The sequence below is a fragment of the Coregonus lavaretus genome, assembly GCF_964263955.1.
Source record: "Coregonus lavaretus genome assembly, chromosome: 20".
Lineage (NCBI taxonomy): Eukaryota > Metazoa > Chordata > Actinopteri > Salmoniformes > Salmonidae > Coregonus > Coregonus lavaretus.
Window position 1 is genome coordinate 19830935 of NC_140007.1, and position 20993 is coordinate 19851927.

The 20993-nt window shown below is 41.6% G+C and overlaps 1 protein-coding gene across 1 annotated transcript in view; it reads left to right on the plus strand.

Moving 5' to 3' along the window:
- The window catches only part of LOC311147837 (neurotensin receptor type 1-like), a 75605-nt gene that overhangs the window by 43919 nt on the left and 10693 nt on the right, over window positions 1–20993 (plus strand). Inside the window, exon 2 of the mRNA XM_084184643.1 lies at window positions 3206–3407. Within this exon, the coding sequence (XP_084040769.1) occupies window positions 3206–3407 (202 nt within the window). The remainder of the gene's footprint in view (window positions 1–3205; window positions 3408–20993) is intronic.

The following is a 20993-nucleotide window of genomic DNA, read 5'->3' on the forward strand; positions in this document are numbered from 1 at the left end:
ATCTTTAATCTTGAAATCTTTGGTTGTTTAGTACATGGCCTCACCTGTGAATCCTTAATGAGATGGATGGAGCTAAGGCTTAAGAGGGTGTGAACGATGCTGAATGGGTGTAGACAAAGAAGTGCTCTCCAGTAGGTTTACCAAAACATTCAAGGGCCATTTTCACAAAAGTGGGGTTACAAGTTTATCAACTTTCAAAGCAGAATTACTTTCCCTTTGTTCATTTTTTACATTTACATTTTAGTCATTTAGCAGACGCTCTTATCCAGAGCGACTTACAGTTAGTGAATACATATTTTTTTTATACTGGTCCCCCGTGGGAATCGAACCCACAACCCTGGCGTTGCAAACGCCATGCTCTATCAACTGAGCTACATCCCTGCCGGCCATTCCCTCCCCTACCCTGGACGACGCTGGGCCAATTGTGCGCCGCCCATGAGTCTCCCGGTCGCGGCCGGCTGTGACAGAGCCTGGATTCGAACCAGGATCTCTAGTGGCACAGTTAGCACTGCGATGCAGTGCCTTAGACCACTGCGCCACTCAGGAGCTGTTCCTCAACTTTAGTGTATGATATACCATTTTCTAGCTCTGAGTTGCTACTTTTATCCAATGTAAAAAAAACACAATTTCAAATTTTGCTACTTAAGTCCATATTTCCGTTTTTTATTTTCAATACATTTGCAAACATTTCTAAAAACCTGTTTTTGTGTTGTCATTATGGGGTATTGTGTGTAGCAAAAATTGTATCAATTTTAGAGTAAGACTGTAACGTAACAAAATGTGGAATAAGTAAAGGGGTCTGAATACTTTCCGAATGCACTGTAAATTAGATATTTCTGTATTTAATTTTCAATCAATTTGCAAACAATAAAAACATATTTTCTCTTTGTCTTTATGGGGTATTGTGTGTAGATGGGTGATATTTGTATTTATTTAATCCATTTTGAATTCAGGCTGTAACACAACAAAATGTGTAATAAGTCAAGGGGTATGAATACTTTCTGAAGGCACTGTAAGAGTGAGGAGCAGGTGTAATTCGAGCAGGTTTAAAAAATGGTGTCTGCCTTCTCTCCCGCTACAATTTTGCTCCGGGCATTCTTTACCTAGCATTTTTAATTCCCTTTATAACTATTATTTTAATTAGGCCTATTCGGTTGTAATTATTTAGCCTACCCCACCCACAGTAGCCTATATCTAGTTTATTTCTATTTTAAAGGACTTCAAATGTATTAACAGATGTTTTAGGTAGGCAAGACATAGGCTACTGTAAAATGTATTTTCATTTTTCTTGGAATAGAAACACCATAATATAAATGAAATCCTGTTTCGGAGCTCTGCGGACAATTGCTTTGACCTCATGGCTTGGTTTGTGATCTGACATATAGACAGACATATAGACTTATATAGACAGGTGTGTGCCTTTCCAAATCATGTCCAATCATTTTACATTTACATTTTAGTCATTTAGCAGACGCTCTTATCCAGAGCGACGTACAGTTAGTGAATGCATACGTTTTTTTTGTTGTTTTTTTTTATACTGGCCCCCCGTGGGAAACGAACCCACATCCCTGCCGGCCAAACCCTCCCCTACCTTGGACGACGCTGGACCAATTGTGCGCCGCCCATGGGTCTCCTGGTTGCGGCCGGCTGCGACAGAGCCTGGACTCAAACCAGGATCTCTAGTGGCACAGCTAGCACTGCGATGCAGTGCCTTAGACCACTGCGCCACTCGGGAGTCAATTGAATTTACTACAGGTGGACTCCAATCAAGTTGTAGAAACATCTCAAGGATGATTAATGTAAACAGGATGCACCTGAGCTCAATTTCGAGTCTCATAACAAAGGGTCTGAATACTTATCTAAATAAGGTATTTCTGTTTTTTATTTTGAATAAATGTGCAACATTTTCGCTTTGTCATTATTGTGTGTAGATTGATGAGGGGAAAAAACAATTTAATCAATTTTAGAATAAGGCTGTAACATAACAAAATGTGGAAAAGTCAAGGGGTCTGAATATGTTCTGAATGTGTGGGCATGTGGACTGAGCAGACAAAAAAATAAAGAAATACAAATTCAAGCAAGGTACGTCTTTGTACTCGAGGCGCTGTGCCTTTTTTAGGTCTTTTTAGCTCAAACTCCTCTCCTAAAGTGGATTATGTCATTATACATACATTGAAGAAAGACTGCCAGTTAAGTACTGTGGTCAGTTTGTATTACCTTATAAATTAAATTAAAGTATAGTGACTGGTGGGGGTCTACTTGGGGAGAGTGGGTCCACCGAGAGACTGAAATGGGATGAGTGGAGGCACCACACACACCTCAGAGAAGTGTCTGATGTCATCCCATCCCAATCCACTGGCTAAAGCCCCTCTCCATTCTCACCAATAACCACCATTGAATCTTAGTTATTATGACAAGCAAGGAATAATAATGATTCGACATCCTTTCTTATCTGTCCAAAACGCTTATTCATTTTAAAATGGGTTTGCAAGTCACAAAAAAAATGCATTGTTGTATATAATTAAGTCCTTCCTTCTCTCTCTCTCTCTCTCTCTCTCTCTCTCTCTCTCTCAAACCAAATCCATCCCTCTCCACTACCCCTCCCAGTTCTCCCCCCTTTACCCCACCCTAGCCAAGCTTATTCCAACCTTACATTTTTACTCACCCTTTCCCACCCAAGCCAAGCTTGTCCCATCCTCCCATCCTTACCCACCCTTGCCCCCCAACATGCCAAGCTTATCACCACCTCCCATACATGTCCTCTCTTACCCACCCAGGCCAAGTTTATTCCACCCTCCCTTCTTCTCAGACACATCTACACCCCTCTATACATCTACTTACTCATCCATTCGCCTTCATTCACACACAACATACACTGAGTGTACAAAACATTAAGGACACCTTCTCTTTGCATGACATAGACTGACCATTATATTAAAAGGACTGCAGTTAATAAGAGAGGGGAAAATGGCTGATACTTCTGGTCTGTCTGGTGTAGCATTCAGATATCAGATAACATATAACTAATTACACCCAGACACATATACAGGGCCATCTTCCACATTGTCCTCTCCTCTCCTTTACTGGCATTTCCAATATTGTTTAAGGCAAATACTATATTGGCTAATTGGCAGAAAGCCAACAATTCCAAAAAGTACAGTCTTACTAACTTATTCTCTCTCTGCCTCTCCCTTTCTCTGGACAGGTGAATGTGTTCCTGTCCTTTGTGGTTCCCATGGTAGCCATATCTGCTCTGAACGGGATCATCGCCAGTCAGCTGCTGCGTATGTTCAGAGAGACGAAGCAGGACACCCGCATTTGCATCATTGAAGGCAACCCCACCATGCTGAGTATCGCTGTGGAGCCAAACCGCACACAGTCGCTGCGTCATGGAGTCATGGTTCTACGTGAGTATACTATGCTCACTTGTATACACATACATGCATGCACGCACGCACGCACGCACACACACACACACACACACACACACACACACACACACACACACACACACACACACACACACACACACACACACACACACACACACACACACACACACACACACACACAGCCATGAGGAGTTAAACACAAAACTATTCCTTTAACTGGCAGAAATGCTTACACAGGTATGTACGTATGTTTGTAAAAACTACTACATACCGAAGAACAGTCCACTATCTGTGTGTCATTAGACATTAGGTGATGGGGTCTTAACTTTTGTGAGACCCCATCTCCAAGCCAGCAGATAACATATTGGGAATTACTGAGATTGTGGTTGTTTATGTCCTGATAAAATGGTATAAATAAGTAGCCTTGCAGGAGCCGGAACAGCTCATAGGAACAGTGGTATCTCCTGTTTCTGTAGTGTGAGGCAGCTTGATGTACAAGTACAACCCCTGGACAGGACGCTAGACTTTCGCAGGGCCTTACCCCCTATCTATCTATTTAATGCTGAATGCCTAGCAAAAACGCATCAGGTCCCATTTCTACAGTCTTTGATATGACTCGGCCGGGGATCGAACTCCCAACCTTCCAATCTTAGACACACTAACTACAAGGCCACTGAGTTGGCTGATAGAATGGCGTACTGGAGCTATAAAGAGTACATTTATCCAAGGACGCCAAAGTAGTCCTCCCTCCCATGACAAGTGTGTGTAAAGATGTATAAAAGAACAGACGCAGGCCCCTCCAGCCTTAGCCTCACTCTCCGTATCTCTAAGCACCACTGATTTCATTAGCAGTCTATTAAGGGACACACTATCTAAAAGAGAAAACCTGCAGCCAAATCTACTACCTGAATTAATCCTTTCCATTAGCTAGGTTTCCATTTAATTGGCGACAGATTTTCCTGCGAATATCAAAACATCTACATTAAGAAAATATGCGCATTTTCCCACCAGTGGCATTTCCACCAAACGGACTTGCTGCAGATAAAAATCAGTGCATGATGACGTAGTGCACACAAAATGTACTTTTTGGCTTACGTTTTCATATACCGAAGAAAAATCTTCAATGTGTTTCCATCGCATTTTCAACTCTACTGATAGTTTTGTTACAAATACTCTGGTCTTGGCATGTGCGCTCTAGACAACAGCTTGAGATACAGGTAGTCTACATAATTAAATGATTATGGATAAGAGCAAGAATATATACATTGGTGAGAACAAGTATTTGATACACTGCCGATTATGCAGGTTTTCCTACTTACAAAGCATGTAGAGGTCTGTAATTTTGATCATAGGTACACTTCAACTGTGAGAGACGGAATCTAAAACAAAAATCCAGAAAATCACATTGTATGATTTTTAAGTAATTAATTTGCATTTTATTGCATGACATAAGTATTTGATCACCTACCAACCAGTAAGAATTCCGGCTCTCACAGACCTGTTAGTTTTTCTTTAAGAAGCCCTCCTGTTCTCCACTCATTATCTGTATTAACTGCACCTGTTTGAACTCGTTACCTGTATAAAAGACACCTCAAACAGACTCCAACCTCTCCACAATGGCCAAGACCAGAGAGCTGTGTAAGGACATCAGGGATAAAATTGTAGACCTGCACAAGGCTGGGATGGGCTACAGGACAATAGGCAAGCAGCTTGGTGAGAAGGCAACAACTGTTAGCGCAATTATTAGAAAATGGAAGAAGTTCAAGATGACGGTCAATCAACCTCGGTCTGGGGCTCCATGCGAAAACCATTAGTAACACACTACGCCGTCATGGATTAAAATCCTGCAGCGCACGCAAGGTCTCCCTGCTCAAGCCAGCGCATGTCCAGGCCCGTCTGAAGTTTGCCAATGACCATCTGGATGATCCAGAGGAGGAATGGGAGAAGGTCATGTGGTCTGATGAGACAAAAATAGAGCTTTTTGGTCTAAACTCCACTCGCCGTGTTCAAGAACACCATCCCAACTGTGAAGCATGGAGGTGGAAACATCATTCTTTGGGGATGCTTTTCTGCAAAGGGGACAGGACGACTGCACCGTATTGAGGGGAGGATGGATGGGGCCATGTATCGCGAGATCTTGGCCAACAACCTCCTTCCCTCAGTAAGAGCATTGAAGATGGGTCGTGGCTGGGTCTTCCAGCATGACAACGACCCGAAACACACAGCCAGGGCAACTAAGGAGTGGCTCCGTAAGAAGAATCTCAAGGTCCTGGAGTGGCCTAGCCAGTCTCCAGACCTGAACCCAATAGAAAATCTTTGGAGGGAGCTGAAAGTCCGTATTGCCCAGCGACAGCCCCGAAACCTGAAGGATCTGGTGAAGGTCTGTATGGAGGAGTGGGCCAAAATCCCTGCTGCAGTGTGTGCAAACCTGGTCAAGACCTACAGGAAACGTATGATCTCTGTAATTGCAAACAAAGGTTTCTGTACCAAATATTAAGTTCTGCTTTACTGATGTATCAAATACTTATGTCATGCAATAAAATGCAAATGAATTACTTAAAAATCATACAATGTGATTTTCTGGATTTTCTGGATTCCGTCTCTCACAGTTGAAGTGTACCTATGATAAAAATTACAGACCTCTACATGCTTTGTAAGTAGGAAAACCTGCAAAATCGGCAGTGTATCAAATACTTGTTCTCCCTACTGTATATGAAAAAATATATATTTTCCTTTATTATTTTCCCCTAACCCTACCACCCCTCCCCTAATTGGAGTAAACTAATGGACAACAACACTTACTCTTCTACTTCCAGCTTGTACATACTATATACATTTTGTTTGTTTTTAATTCCATCCTTCAGCTACCTTCAACCCCTCCCATCTATCTTTGAAGACCATTCATTTTGATTTCTATTTGCCATATATTTTTAACTGTGCTGTTTCACAAAAGTTCTGAACATACAGTGGGGAAAAAAAGTATTTAGTCAGCCACCAATTGTGCAAGTTCTCCCACTTAAAAAGATGAGAGAGGCCTGTAATTTTCATCATAGGTACACGTCAACTATGACAGACAAAATGAGAAAAATAAATCCAGAAAATCACATTGTAGGATTTTTAATTAATTTATTTGCAAATTATGGTGGAAAATAAGTATTTGGTCACCTACAAACAAGCAAGATTTCTGGCTCTCACAGACCTGTAACTTCTTCTTTAAGAGGCTCCTCTGTCCTCCACTCGTTACCTGTATTAATGTCACCTGTTTGAACTTGTTATCAGTATAAAAGACACCTGTCCACAACCTCAAACAGTCACACTCCAAACTCCACTATGGCCAAGACCAAAGAGCTGTCAAAGGACACCAGAAACAAAATTGTAGACCTGCACCAGGCTGGTAAGACTGAATCTGCAATAGGTAAGCAGCTTGGTTTGAAGAAATCAACTGTGGGAGCAATTATTAGGAAATGGAAGACATACAGTGGGGAAAAAAAGTATTTAGTCAGCCACCAATTGTGCAAGTTCTCCCACTTAAAAAGATGAGAGAGGCCTGTAATTTTCATCATAGGTACACGTCAACTATGACAGACAAATTGAGAATTTTTTTTCCAGAAAATCACATTGTAGGATTTTTTATGAATTTATTTGCAAATTATGGTGGAAAATAAGTATTTGGTCACCTACAAACAAGCAAGATTTCTGGCTCTCACAGACCTGTAACTTCTTCTTTAAGAGGCTCCTCTGTCCTCCACTCGTTACCTGTATTAATGGCGCCTGTTTGAACTTGTTATCAGTATAAAAGACACCTGTCCACAACCTCAAACAGTCACACTCCAAACTCCACTATGGCCAAGACCAAAGAGCTGTCAAAGGACACCAGAAACAAAATTGTAGACCTGCACCAGGCTGGGAAGACTGAATCTGCAATAGGTAAGCAGCTTGGTTTGAAGAAATCAACTGTGGGAGCAATTATTAGGAAATGGAAGACATACAAGACCACTGATAATCTCCCTCGATCTGGGGCTCCACGCAAGATCTCACCCCGTGGCGTCAAAATGATCACAAGAACGGTGAGCAAAAATCCCAGAACCACACGGGGGGACCTAGTGAATGACCTGCAGAGAGCTGGGACCAAAGTAACAAAGCCTACCATCAGTAACACACTACGCCGCCAGGGAATCAAATTCTGCAGTGCCAGACGTGTCCCCCTGCTTAAGCCAGTACATGTCCAGAAGTTTGCTAGAGTGCATTTGGATGATCCAGAAGAGGATTGGGAGAATGTCATATGGTCAGATGAAACCAAAATATAACTTTTTGGTAAAAATTCAACTTGTCATGTTTGGAGGACAAAGAATGCTGAGTTGCATCCAAAGAACACCATACCTACTGTGAAGCATGGGGGTGGAAACATCATGCTTTGGGGCTGTTTTTCTGCAAAGGGACCAGGACGACTGATCCGTGTAAAGGAAAGAATGAATGGGGCCATGTATCGTGAGATTTTGAGTGAAAACCTCCTTCCATCAGCAAGGACATTGAAGATAAAACGTGGCTGGGTCTTTCAGCATGACAATGATCCCAAACACACCGCCCGGGCAACGAAGGAGTGGCTTCGTAAGAAGCATTTCAAGGTCCTGGAGTGGCCTAGCCAATCTCCAGATCTCAACCCCATAGAAAATCTTAGGAGGGAGTTGAAAGTCCGTGTTGCCCAGCGACAGCCCCAAAACATCACTGCTCTAGAGGAGATCTGCATGGAGGAATGGGCCAAAATACCAGCAACAGTGTGTGAAAACCTTTTGAAGACTTACAGAAAATGTTTGACCTGTGTCATTGCCAACAAAGGGTATATAACAAAGTATTGAGAAACTTTTGTTATTGATCAAATACTTATTTTCCACCATAATTTGCAAATAAATTCATTAAAAATCCTACAATGTGATTTTCTGGATTTTTTTTCTCATTTTGTCTGTCATAGTTGACTTGTACCTATGATTAAAATTACAGGCCTCTCTCATCTTTTTAAGTGGGAGAACTTGCGCAATTGGTGGCTGACTAAATACTTTTTTTCCCCACTGTAAAAGACCACTGATAATCTCCCTCGATCTGGGGCTCCACGCAAGATCTCACCCCGTGGGGTCAAAATGATCACAAGAATGGTGAGCAAAAATCCCAGAACCCCACGGGGGGACCTAGTGAATGACCTTCAGAGAGCTGGGACCAAAGTAACAAAGCCTACCATCAGTAACACACTACGCCGCCAGGGACTGAAATCCTGCAGTGCCAGACGTGTCCCCCTGCTTAAGCCAGTACATGTCCAGGCCCGTCTGAAGTTTGCTAGAGTGCATTTGGATGATCCAGAAGAGGATTGGGAGAATGTCATATGGTCAGATGAAACCAAAATAGAACTTTTTGGTAAAAACTCAACTCGTCGTGTTTGGAGGACAAAGAATGCTGAGTTGCATCCAAAGAACACCATACCTACTGTGAAGCATGGGGGTGGAAACATCATGCTTTGGGGCTGTTTTTCTGCAAAGGGACCAGGACGACTGATCCGTGTAAAGGAAAGAATGAATGGGGCCATGTATCGTGAGATTTTGAGTGAAAACCTCCTTCCATCAGCAAGGGCATTGAAGATGAAACGTGGCTAGGTCTTTCAGCATGACAATGATCCCAAACACACCGCCCGGGCAATGAAGGAGTGGCTTCGTAAGAAGCATTTCAAGGTCCTGGAGTGGCCTAGCCAGTCTCCAGATCTCAACCCCATAGAAAATCTTTGGAGGGAGTTGAAAGTCTGTGTTGCCCAGCGACAGCCCCAAAACATCACTGCTCTAGAGGAGATCTGCATGGAGGAATGGGCCAAAATACCAGCAACAGTGTGTGAAAACCTTGTGAAGACTTACAGAAAACGTTTGACCTGTGTCATTGCCAACAAAGGGTATATAACAAAGTATTGAGAAACTTTGTTATTGACCAAATACTTATTTTCCACCATAATTTGCAAATAAATTCATAAAAAATCCTACAATGTGATTTTCTGGATTTTTTTTCCTCATTTTGTCTGTCATAGTTGACGTGTACCTATGATGAAAATTACAGGCCTCTCTCATCTTTTTAAGTGGGAGAACTTGCACAATTGGTGGCTGACTAAATACTTTTTTTCCCCACTGTATACATTTCCAAAATTTCTAAAAACCTGTTTTTTTGCTTTGTCATTATGGGGTATTGTGTGTAGATTGATGAGGGGGAGAAAAACAAGTTAATCCGTTTTAGAATAACGTAACAAAATGTGGAAAAAGTCAAGAGGTCTGAATACTTTCCGAATGCACTGTATCTTGATGTTTTTAGTCCCACCCTTCAGCGCCACTCAACCCCCTCCCATCTATCTTTTAACACCATCCTATTTAGATGTATATTTGCAATATATATTTCAAATGTGCTGTGATGTTTCACAAAAGTTCTGAACCCTTCTATTCTCATAGTTTCTACAGATTGTAAATTAAAGATACAATTTTTTGCTAAAATATTTATTATATTATTGATTGAATTGACTATGACTTTTCAAATCACTCAGTAGTAGCTCCAGGTAAATGTTGCTTACTTTTCCCCCTTCCAATTGCCTCTTCCATTTTTGCGTTAATGTTCCAATTAGTAGGTTGTAATTTTGGGTAGAGCAGACATTTCCATATATTTTTGTTAGTTGCATGTGTGACATAACTCCACCAGTCCTATTTATGATGATATCATTTTCAAAGATTATACCTTTTTTTAATATAATGTTTTTTTTAAATCAATTAGTATATTTGAGTTTAACCATAATATTTGTTGTATTATTTGTTCTGTCTTTTCTGGTGGATTAAACTGAAATTGCAACCAACTTTCTATGGCTTGTTTTAAAAATAGTGATATTTTGGAGATTATTTCATTTTCAAGTAATCGAAAGTGAGAGATTGTAATCTGAATAAAGGGAAAAAGGTCATTCTTGAACATGGGGTGAGACATTCTTACTAATCTACTAGAGAACCAGTTTGGATTTATTTATGACTGAAGCCTTTAGTGAGAGGTCTAATACTTTAATATTTAATCATTTCTGCCCTCCGAATTCATATTAGTTATAAATATAGGCCTGTTTAATTTCGTCTTGCTTGCTGTTCCAAATAAAATTGAATCATTGTTGCTCATATAATTTAAAAAACAGGTCGCTAGGTGTAGGCAAGGCCATAAGCAAATAGGTAAACTGGGATATGACTAAAGAGTTAATCAGGGTGATTTTTCTACAAATAGACAGGTATTTTTTCCCCATGGTAGCAAGATCTTATACATTTTTTCTAACTTTCATTTATTTATTTCGGGATATGAATACCGAGTATGTCCACATCACCGTCAGACCATTTTATTGGTAAACTACACGTTCATGTAAAAGTTGTATTTTTTAGTGATCCAATACGTAATATAGTACACTATAGTACACTCTATGAGGCTGTTGAGGGATCCACATTTTGGATTTAAAAGAAAACATGAATCAACAGCGTACAATGACACCTTTGTTTTTAAGCCCTGGATTTCTAGCCCCTTGATATTATTGTTGGATCTGATTGTAATAGCTAACATTTCAATGGCCATAATAAATAGATATGCCGATAGTGGACAACCTTGTTTTACTCCTTTTGACAGTTTAATACTTTCTGAGAAGTAGCGATTATTTACTATTTTACACCTAGGTTTACTATAGATAACTTTAACCCATTGTATAAGAGATTCTCCAAAATTGAAATATTCCAGGCATATATAAATTCCAGTCATACTTTATCAAAAGCCTTTTCAAAGTCAGCTATGAATACCAGGCCTGGTTTCCCAGATTTTTCATAGTGTTCTATTGTTTCCAGTACTTGTCTTATATTATCTCCAATGTAGAAAAAACATTTTTTTTGAATATTTTTATTTGTCAAACGGCAGTCAAGCATCGATCATCATGTCACCAGAATAAGACCCTCGATATTTATTGGGAAGTAGCATCAAGGTCACTGTGCACTTTCACCGCCCTGTGAAGTTCATCATAAGTTATTTAATCTGTAGCCTAATACACTGCATGGTTTCCCTAGTCGTAGTGGGAGGACCACACAACATATCATCGCATGACTCCAAGTTTACTTCGATGTGATGGTTATTATATCAATATTTGCGCACAAAGGCATTTCCATTGCCATTTCTCGCATAATTGATTTTACCGACACAAAAAGATCCTACCATGTATGATTTTACTCGAAGTACCAAAAAGGAGAATAGTATCTCATAGCTTTCTCCATCTGCTGTGGCTAGTTGGGTAGACACATGACCAAAGGCTTCAAAGGACAAATTAAACTCCTTCAACTCCTGATTACCATAATAATAGTATGGAGTTGTTTCATTATGCCTGGCGTCAGGCTGTCAGCATTATTAGCTCCATGCCTCCTTCTAGAGTGGAAGATGGATGGATTCCACTCAGTGATTACATGCACTTGAAACAGTAGTGGACAATAATCATCAGCCTCTGTCCTCCTAGTGAACTAGCTGCCCACTGATAAATAAATGCAAAGGGAATATTTCTGGAAAACTGCTATATAGTAGTAGGACAAGGCCATTACTGTTGGCACTTAACCTCAAAGTAACAGCACTCAGAGTCCCACTCAGACTGATGGAACTGGCTTGTTTTGGTAACAGACATTAACCTCCCCTGCACACGCTAGCTCATGCCTGTCACTCCTGCCTCTTATTATGACAGGGGAAAGGGGAAGGCCCATGCTTAATTTAATTGCAATCACAGAGCGGAACAAAGTGGACTTAATGTAAGTTAATGTGTGTGCGTGTTCATATTTTTCTTGAATTTCTTCCTTTTCACCCTACACCAAAGGACAGTGCGAAGGCCGAAGTGGGCCAAGCTATTTCTCAGGTCAACTTAGGTCAATAACTGAACTTTTTGGGTGCCGTAGAGTTATTCATGTTTCCTACATATTACAGCATGGAGACAGTTAGAAATTAACTTAGTAAGTCAGAGGGCTTAATCACTGTGACAGTATTATCCAGTCTGCCCAAGCTGAGTCACTGCAGGCTCTATGCACGCATCACTTCTGTATTGGCGTAAGGATGCTTGGGCATTTCCGGTTACCGGAAAAAAACATTAGACAGTGACAGTAGACCGTTATGATGGCAGAGATGAAGTTTACAAGGTGTTTGCTGGAGTTGCCTAAAGTATCTGTTAATGATATATACGGAGGGTCGTCCGGACATCCAGTACGACACCACTTAGCAAACTGGATAAAGGCTTCAGATTTTACGTTTCTTATTTTCTTTGCAACTTTGAAGGTAATATGCTAACGCTAGCTAGCCTGAGCTAGAAGCCTTGCTTTGGTGTTTTGAGTCATGACTCCGTCCTGCTTCAGGTTAATCATGCTTTAAATAAAGTTTAATCATGTGTATATACCTCTCACTTCATGTGTTTGTACTTTTATGAAAGTATCAGGTAAAAACAGGGCTACAAATGAGATCTCTGTGAGAGCCCACTGCTACCGCTCAATGAAGAAACTAAAGCCACCACACCAGCTGAGAGTAGGACTAGATTAAGTGACACGTTCAAAGTTCTGTTGAACTTGTTCAAGGTTCCGTTCAACACATGTTTTACTCGTTTAATGTTACCACAGCTTTGATTGCCATTGCTAAGAGAACACTTTAGAACTTTAGTGGTTTTCACGATAGCTGAACAGTGGTAGCCTAATACAGACCAGGGTAGCTTTGTTGTTGGGTCTGTTTGGAGTTTGGTTTGAAATGTAAACAATAATGAGATTACTACTTTTTCCTGACTTGATGACTGCAATGACAGTAACATATTCCACTCAGCTATTCTTCAAACTGCTGATGTTCTACTCAAAACTGTCCTGTCATCTTTACTTCTTTCTTTATAAACATATGGCCCAACTTCCTTGCTTTTGTACTTGATGTTTCTACTTTTCAAGAGGAATTAGGAGCAAAACCTTCACTCTACTGTTGTTATTGGTACTAGGCTACAATGTTGCACCACTCGCCTACTGCTCTGCCAATACTGTTTGAAGGTAGGTAAATGGCACAAGACAATAGGTAAGTGGTGGGAGACAGTATAGCCAAGTGGTGCAAGACAGTAGGAAAGTGATGCAGAAAGCACAAAAGTGACACGAGTAGATAAGTTGCTTACACCAGTAAAAAGTAGAAAGAACAAGTTTTGCTCCTACTCCTGCTGCTGTAGACCCTTGCCTTTCAAAACCCATTAAATTATGTTTCTGTGTATTTCAGATGACATTGCGTGATTCACAGCCAGTTGTGCTTGTTAAAAGCTACTGTTCCTGTGTGGCTGGGTGTGGGATATGCAATCATTTGGTTGCATTACTATATCAGACTGCCCATTACTCTGAATGTGGCATGTCTGTCGTCCCTCCTGTACTTTCGTGCACTGAAACAGAGCAGAAGTAGCATAAACCACGAACAATGGTTCCATTGAAACAGCACTGGAACAGCTCCCTTCTTCAGACGTCTGCGCCCAGCTGGAGTCGGAGGCTCTATCACATCTTCACTTAGAAAGTGTCAGCTGCAGACTCGTGTGTTTGTTGTAAGAAAGTTGACTCGTCGAAGGTTAATCACCAACCGTTTATGTAATTCAGTGGCAGACACCGTACATTGCGGCACACAGCAGTGATGGCTGGAAGAGCTGTCATCCCGTTTTTGAAAGGACACTTTTGTACGTTTACACGTCATCGTGTTATAAGTCAAGACGAAGTATTACAAGTAAAAACATTAACATAAATATTAAGATAAACAACAACAACAATGAAAATTAACCGTTTCAGATGTTCAATGCTAGCATACGGTAGCACAGCATTCTACGATAACCGGAAGTTTACATCCATCCTGAGATTTAACTGGAAATACGTCATGCTCGCCTGTGCATATCGCCTATTCCATACAGTCCAGCATAGTTCCTATAACAACTGATTGTCCACTGTGACGGCATACAGTGCCTTCGGAAAGTATTCAGACCCCTTGACTTTTTCCACATTTTGTTACGTTACAGCCTTATTCTAAAATGGATTAAATAAATAAAAATCCTCATCAATCTACACACAATACCCCATAAAGACAAAGCAAAAACAGGTTTTTATACATTTTAGCTAATTTTCAAAAATTAAAAACAGTAATACCTTATTTACATAAGTATTCAGACCCTTTTCTATGAGACTCAAAATTGAGCTCAGGTGCATCCTGTTTCCATTGATCATCCTTGAGATGTTTCTACAACTTGATTGGAGTCCACCTGTGGTAAATTAAATTGATTGGACATGATTTGGAAAGGCACACACCTATATAAGGTCCCACAGTTGACAGTGCATGTCAGAGCAAAATCCAAGCCATGAGGTCGAAGGAATTCTCTGTAGAGCTCCGAGACAGGATTGTGTTGAGGAACAGATCTGGGGAAGGGTACCAAAACATTTCTGCAGCATGGAAGGTCCCCAAGAACACAGTGGCCTCCATCATTCTTAAATGGAAGAAGTTTGGAACCAACAAGACTCTTCCTAGAGCTGGCCGCCCGGCCAAACTGAGCAATCGGGGGAGAAGGGCCTTGGTCAGGGAGGTGACCAAGAACCCGATGGTCACTCTGACAGAGCTCCACAGTTCCTCTGTGGAGATGGGAGAACCTTCCAGAAGGACAACAATCTCTGCAGCACTCCAACAATCAGGCCTATATGGTAGAGTGGCCAGACGGAAGCCACTCCTCAGTAAAAGGCACATGACAGCCCGCCAAAAGGCACCTAAAGACTCTCAGACCATGAGAAACAAGATTCTCTGGTCTGATGAAACCAATATTGAACTCTTTGGCCTGAATGCCAAATGTCATGTCTGGAGGAAACATTTACATTTACATTTAAGTCATTTAGCAGACGCTCTTATCCAGAGCGACTTACAGTTAGTGCATACATCATTTTTTTTTTTTTTTTTTTTTTTAATTAATACCCCCCGTGGGAATCGAACCCACAACCCTGGCGTTACAAACGCCATGCTCTACAAACTGAGCTACATCCCCTGCCGGCCATTCCCTCCCCTACCCTAGACGACGCTGGGCCAATTGTGCGCCGCCCTATGGGTCTCCCGGTCGCGGCCGGCTACGACAGAGCCTGGATTCGAACCAGGATCTCTAGTGGCACAACTAGCACTGCGATGCAGTGCCTTAGACCACTGCGCCACTCGGGTGAAGCCTGGTGGTGGCAGCATCATGCTGTGGGGATGATTTTCAGCGGCAGGGACTGGTCAGGATCGAGGGAAAGATGAACGGAGCAAAGTACAGAGAGATCCTTGATGAAAACCTACTCCAGACCGCTCAGGACCTCAGACTGGGGCGAAGGTTGACCTTCCAACAGGACAACGACCCTTAGCACAAAGCCAAGACAATGCAGAAGTGACTTCGTAACAAGTCTCTGAATGTCCTTGAGTGGACCAGCCAGAGCCCGGACCTGAACCAGATCTAACATCTCTGGAGAGACACATGAAAATAGCTGTGCAGCGACGCTCCCCATCCAACCTGACAGAGCTTGAGAGGATCTGCAGAGAAGAATGGGAGAAACTCCCCAAATACAGGTGTGCCAAGCTTGTAGCGTCATACCCAAGAAGACTGAATAAAGGGTCTGAATACTTATGTAAATGTGATATATCAGTTGTTGTTTTTTTAATACATTTGCTAAAATGTCTAAAAACCTGTTTTTGCTTTGTCATTATGGGGTACTGTGTCTAGATTGATGAGGGAAAAAACCTATTTAATCAATTTTAGAATAAGGTTGTAATGTAAGAAATTGTGGAAAAAGTAAAGGGGTCTGAATAATTTCCGAATGCACTGTATGTTGCCATCCATGCAGACATGCAAGTTTGTTAATTAGACACAGTTTTGTTACCTTGACTATAAGATAAAGATGCATATACACAGAAACAGACTGGGTGCACACATCCATATCTGTATACTACTGTATATTCTGTTAACCTGATCCAAGATTTGATAGCACTGCTAGCTGATAATCATAACAGTTATCACAATTACATTCATCCTCTGAGATTCAGGTTTTGTAATTGTCCTCGCTATTAGATTATCAAGGACCATAGCACAAATATATAAACGAATTAGAAAGCAGATATGTTAATTGTGATATACAGATACAATAAGCTTGACCATAATAAGGCTACAGCATCTCTAATCATCCTTTATGGTCCATGACTAAAGCCAGGGCTCTGATTCAACCAGGCTAAGATGCAGCTTTCAGGGCCTGCCACTGACACATAGCCTAATGGACACCCATCTGAGGTAACATTTCAACCCTTGCAAATATCAAATGAAAATGGTTAAATTATTTTGCAATTTGGACCCCAGATCAGCGCTCGCTTAAACTAATCTTGGCACCGAGAACCAATTATTATGTGTGACATCACATCTGTCACAAGAGACTAGCAAAAACAGCAAACTTGATTTTAAAATGTAAAGTCATTTCGTATGGGGACAAACTTTTCTGCTCTGTTTCACACTGTGTGGGTGTCCAGACTGAGGAAGAGAGATTGGCTTAGACTGAGAGCAGGGGTGAAACCACTAGCCTGTAATGTACTCATCATGACAAAATGTGACCAACAGAAAAACAAATGTCATGAAGAAACAAAGGATGTCTCCATGCAGCTGATGTACTCCCACAGCGCTAAGACAATGAAAAAAGACAAATACGCACATCACGGTGGGAGTGTTATCAATAAATATAATGGATTTCTGTTCAATTTCTGAATTGACTGGCATCAATGTGGAATTGACTCAAATTCCAAGGGACAATGGTCCGATTATGAGAAAAAGTTGTTTTGAATTGCACTGAACGTACTTGGTAATGTGTTACACCTTTGCTGGCTATCATCACATTAGAAATAATGTTCTGTTCAAAGAGACCATTACAAAGTACACCCACGCTACCCCTCCCTTTTAATCTTTGACAAATGTCATCTTTGATCACACCACACCGACACACACGTCCATGTCCCACAGTACCTGGATAGGGAAGATGCCTGGTAGGATGGGGCAGGTGATCCCTATGGCCCTGCAGTCCCTGACAAACTTGAGGAAGGTGTCGGCCCGGAAAAAGAGCTGGCTGATGATGAAGTCGGCCCCAGCGTCCACTTTCTTCTTCAGATGTCTCAGGTCCTCGTCGTAGCTCTCCGCCTCTGGGTGGCCAGTGGGGTAGCCTGCCACAATGAAAGGGTTTTAATGCTCAGTGTGTGGGTTTACAGTGCATTCGGAAAATATTAACACGCCTTGACTTTTTCCACATTTTGTTACGCTACAGCCTAATTCTAAAATGGATGAAATAGTTTTTTCCCCCTCATCAATCTACACACAGTACCCCATAATGACAAAGCAAAAACAGGTTGGTACAATTTTTTGCAAATTTATTCAAAATAAAAAAGATATCACATTTACATAAGTATTCAGACCCATTACTCAGTACTTTGTTGAAGCACCTTTGGCAGCGATTACAGCCTATAGTCTTCTTGGGTATGACGCTACAAGCTTGGCAAACCTGTATTTGGGGAGTTTCTTCCATTGTTCTCTGCAGATCCTCTCAAGCTCTGTCAGGTTGGATGGGGAGCGTCACTGCACAGCTATTTTCAGGTCTCTCCAGAGATGTTCGATTGGGTTCAAGTCCGGGCTCTGGCCGGGCCACTCTAGGACATTCAGGGACTTGTCCCGAAGCCACTTCTGCGTTGTCTTGGCTGTGTGCTTTGGGTCATTGTCCTGTTGGAAGGTGAACCTTCGCCCCAGTCTGAGGTCCTGAGCACTCTAGAGCAGGTTTTCATCAAGGATATCTCTGTACTTTGCTCCGTTCATCTTTCCCTCGATCCTGACTAGTCTCCCAGTCCCTGCCACTGAAAAACATCCCCACAGCATGATGCTGCCACCACCATGCTTCACCATATGGATGGTGCCAGGTTTCCTCCAGACATGAGGCTTGGGATTCAGGCCAAAGAGTTCAATCTTGGTTTCATCAGACCAGAGAAATCTTGTTTCTCATGGTCTTAGAGTCTATAGGTGCTTTTTGGCAAACTCCAAGCGGGCTGTCATGTGCCTTTTACTGAGGAGTGGCTTCCGTCTGGCCACTCCATTGGTGGAGTGCTGCAGAGATGGTTGTCCTTCTGAAAGGTTCTCCCATCTCCACAGAGGAACTCTAGAGCTCTGTCAGAGTGACCATCAGATTCTTGGTCACCTCCCTGACCAATGCCCTTCTCCCCCGATTGCTTAGTTTGGCCAGGCGGCCAGCTCTAGGAAGAGTCTTGATGGTTCCAAACTTCTTCCATTTAAGAATGATGGAGGCCACTGTGTTCTTGGGGACCTTCATTGCTGCAGAACTTTTTTGGTACCCTTCCCCAGATCTGTGCCTCGACACAATCCTGTCTCGGAGCTCTACAGAGAATTCCTTCGACTTAATGGCTTGGTTTTTGCGCTGACATGCACTGTCAACTGTGGGACCTTATATAAACAGGTGTGTGTCTTTCCAAATCATGTCCAATCAATTTAATTTACTACAGGTGGACTTCAATCAAGTTGTAGAAACATCTCAAGGATGCTCAATGGAAACAGGATGCACCTGAGCTCAATTTCGAGTCTCATAGCAAAGGGTCTGAATACTTATGTAAATAAGGTATTTCTTTTATTTATAATATATGTGCTAACATTTCTAAAAACCTGTTTTCACTTTGTCATTATGGGGTATTGTGTGTAGATTGATGAGGGAAAAAAACATATTTAATAAATCTTAGAATAAGGCTGTAACGTAACAAAATGTGGAAAAAGTCAAGGGGTCTGAATACTTTCCGAATGCACTATACTCTATATAGATCACATAGAGTATAGTAGAGTATATATGCCTAGTTTCAAGAAGCTAGGCATATATCACACGTCACTACTTCACAGGAAAGGCATTTTAAGTTTGTTTTTTGTTTTTTAATCAAAATGCGTTTTATGGCAGAAATGCCTTCTGGAACATGTGAATTTTCATGTGCCTTAATAACAAACTTGTATGCCATCTGTAAATACGAATACAATGGTTAAATATACTAGCCTAGTTGGTTTAGCCACGGAAAAAGACAGGAACCTTTCTGCTAGCCATGATTGGCTGAGATAATGGATGGGCTGGACATGCCGAGAGATGAGTTCGGAATGGCCTGCCATGTAGCACGCTTCTGTCTATAACATGAGCTGCTCAGTATGTGTAGATAATCCTTGCTACCGCTATTGCTATTGCTGCCCAGAATTTAGCAGGCGCTATCGACAAAGATCTGTGGGAAAAAGTTGTGATGGACAACATTCTGCACACGGTCAATGTGAACTGGAGTGACTTGACACAACAACGGGCCAAACAAGCTGTAGCTAGTTACAAACCAAATGGAAAAGACACGTTGCCATGAAGCGTTCATTCATGTATGCGGGTAAGAGTCTGGCTACATTTTCAGATATTATACGTTTCTAATTTTGTCAGATGTCATTTTCATTGCAAGTTAAAGCATACTGTTAGCTAGCTAGCGAACGTTAGCTAGCTACATGTCTAAAGAAAAGACTCCACTTTGCCAGAGGATTACTTGACCCATCAAGTTAGCCAGGTGTGTCTGGGGGTGATTACGGCCATCTATAATATTTCATGAACATGTGTACATGTCTAGACAATAGTGACCCATCCACTTAGCTAGATGTGGCTGCGGGGTGGTTATAGCATTTCTTCCACATGACCCATCAATTTAGACAAGTCTGTCTGGTAGGGGTGTGCCGACATGGCCATACTCGTATTCGTAATCAAGTTATTTAAACCACGCACATGACTGACTCAAAGACAGTACAGTCGTGGTCAAATGTTTTGAAAATGACACAAGTATTGCTCTTCACAAAGTTTGCTGCTTCAGTGTTTTTAGATATTTTTGTCAGATGTTACTATGGTATACTGAAGTATAATTACAAGCATTCCATAAGTGTCAAAGGTTTTTATTGACAACTACATTACATTTATGCAAAGAGTCAATATTTGCAGTGTTGACCCTTCTTTTTCAAGACCTCTGCAATCCACCCTGGCATGCTGTCAATTAACTTCTGGGCCACCTCCTGACTGATGGCAGCCCATTCTTGCATAATCAATGCTTGGAGTTTGTCAGAATTTGTGGGTTTTTGTTTGTCCACCCACCTCTTGAGGATCGACCACAAGTTCTCAATGGGATTAAGGTCTGGGGAGTTTCCTGGCCATGGACCCAAAATGTCGATGTTTTGTTCCACGAGTCACTTAGTTATCACTTTTGCCTTATGGCAAGGTGCTCCATCATGCTGGAAAAGGCATTGTTCGTCACCAAACTGTTCTTGGATGGTTAGGATAAGTTGCTCTCGGAGGATGTGTTGGTACCATTCTTTATTCATGGCTGTGTTCTTAGGCAAAATTGTGAGTGAGCCCGCTCCCTTGGCTGAGAAGCAACCCCACACATGAATGGTCTCAGGATGCTTTACTGTTGGCATGACACAGGACTGATGATAGCGCTCACCTTGTCTTCTCC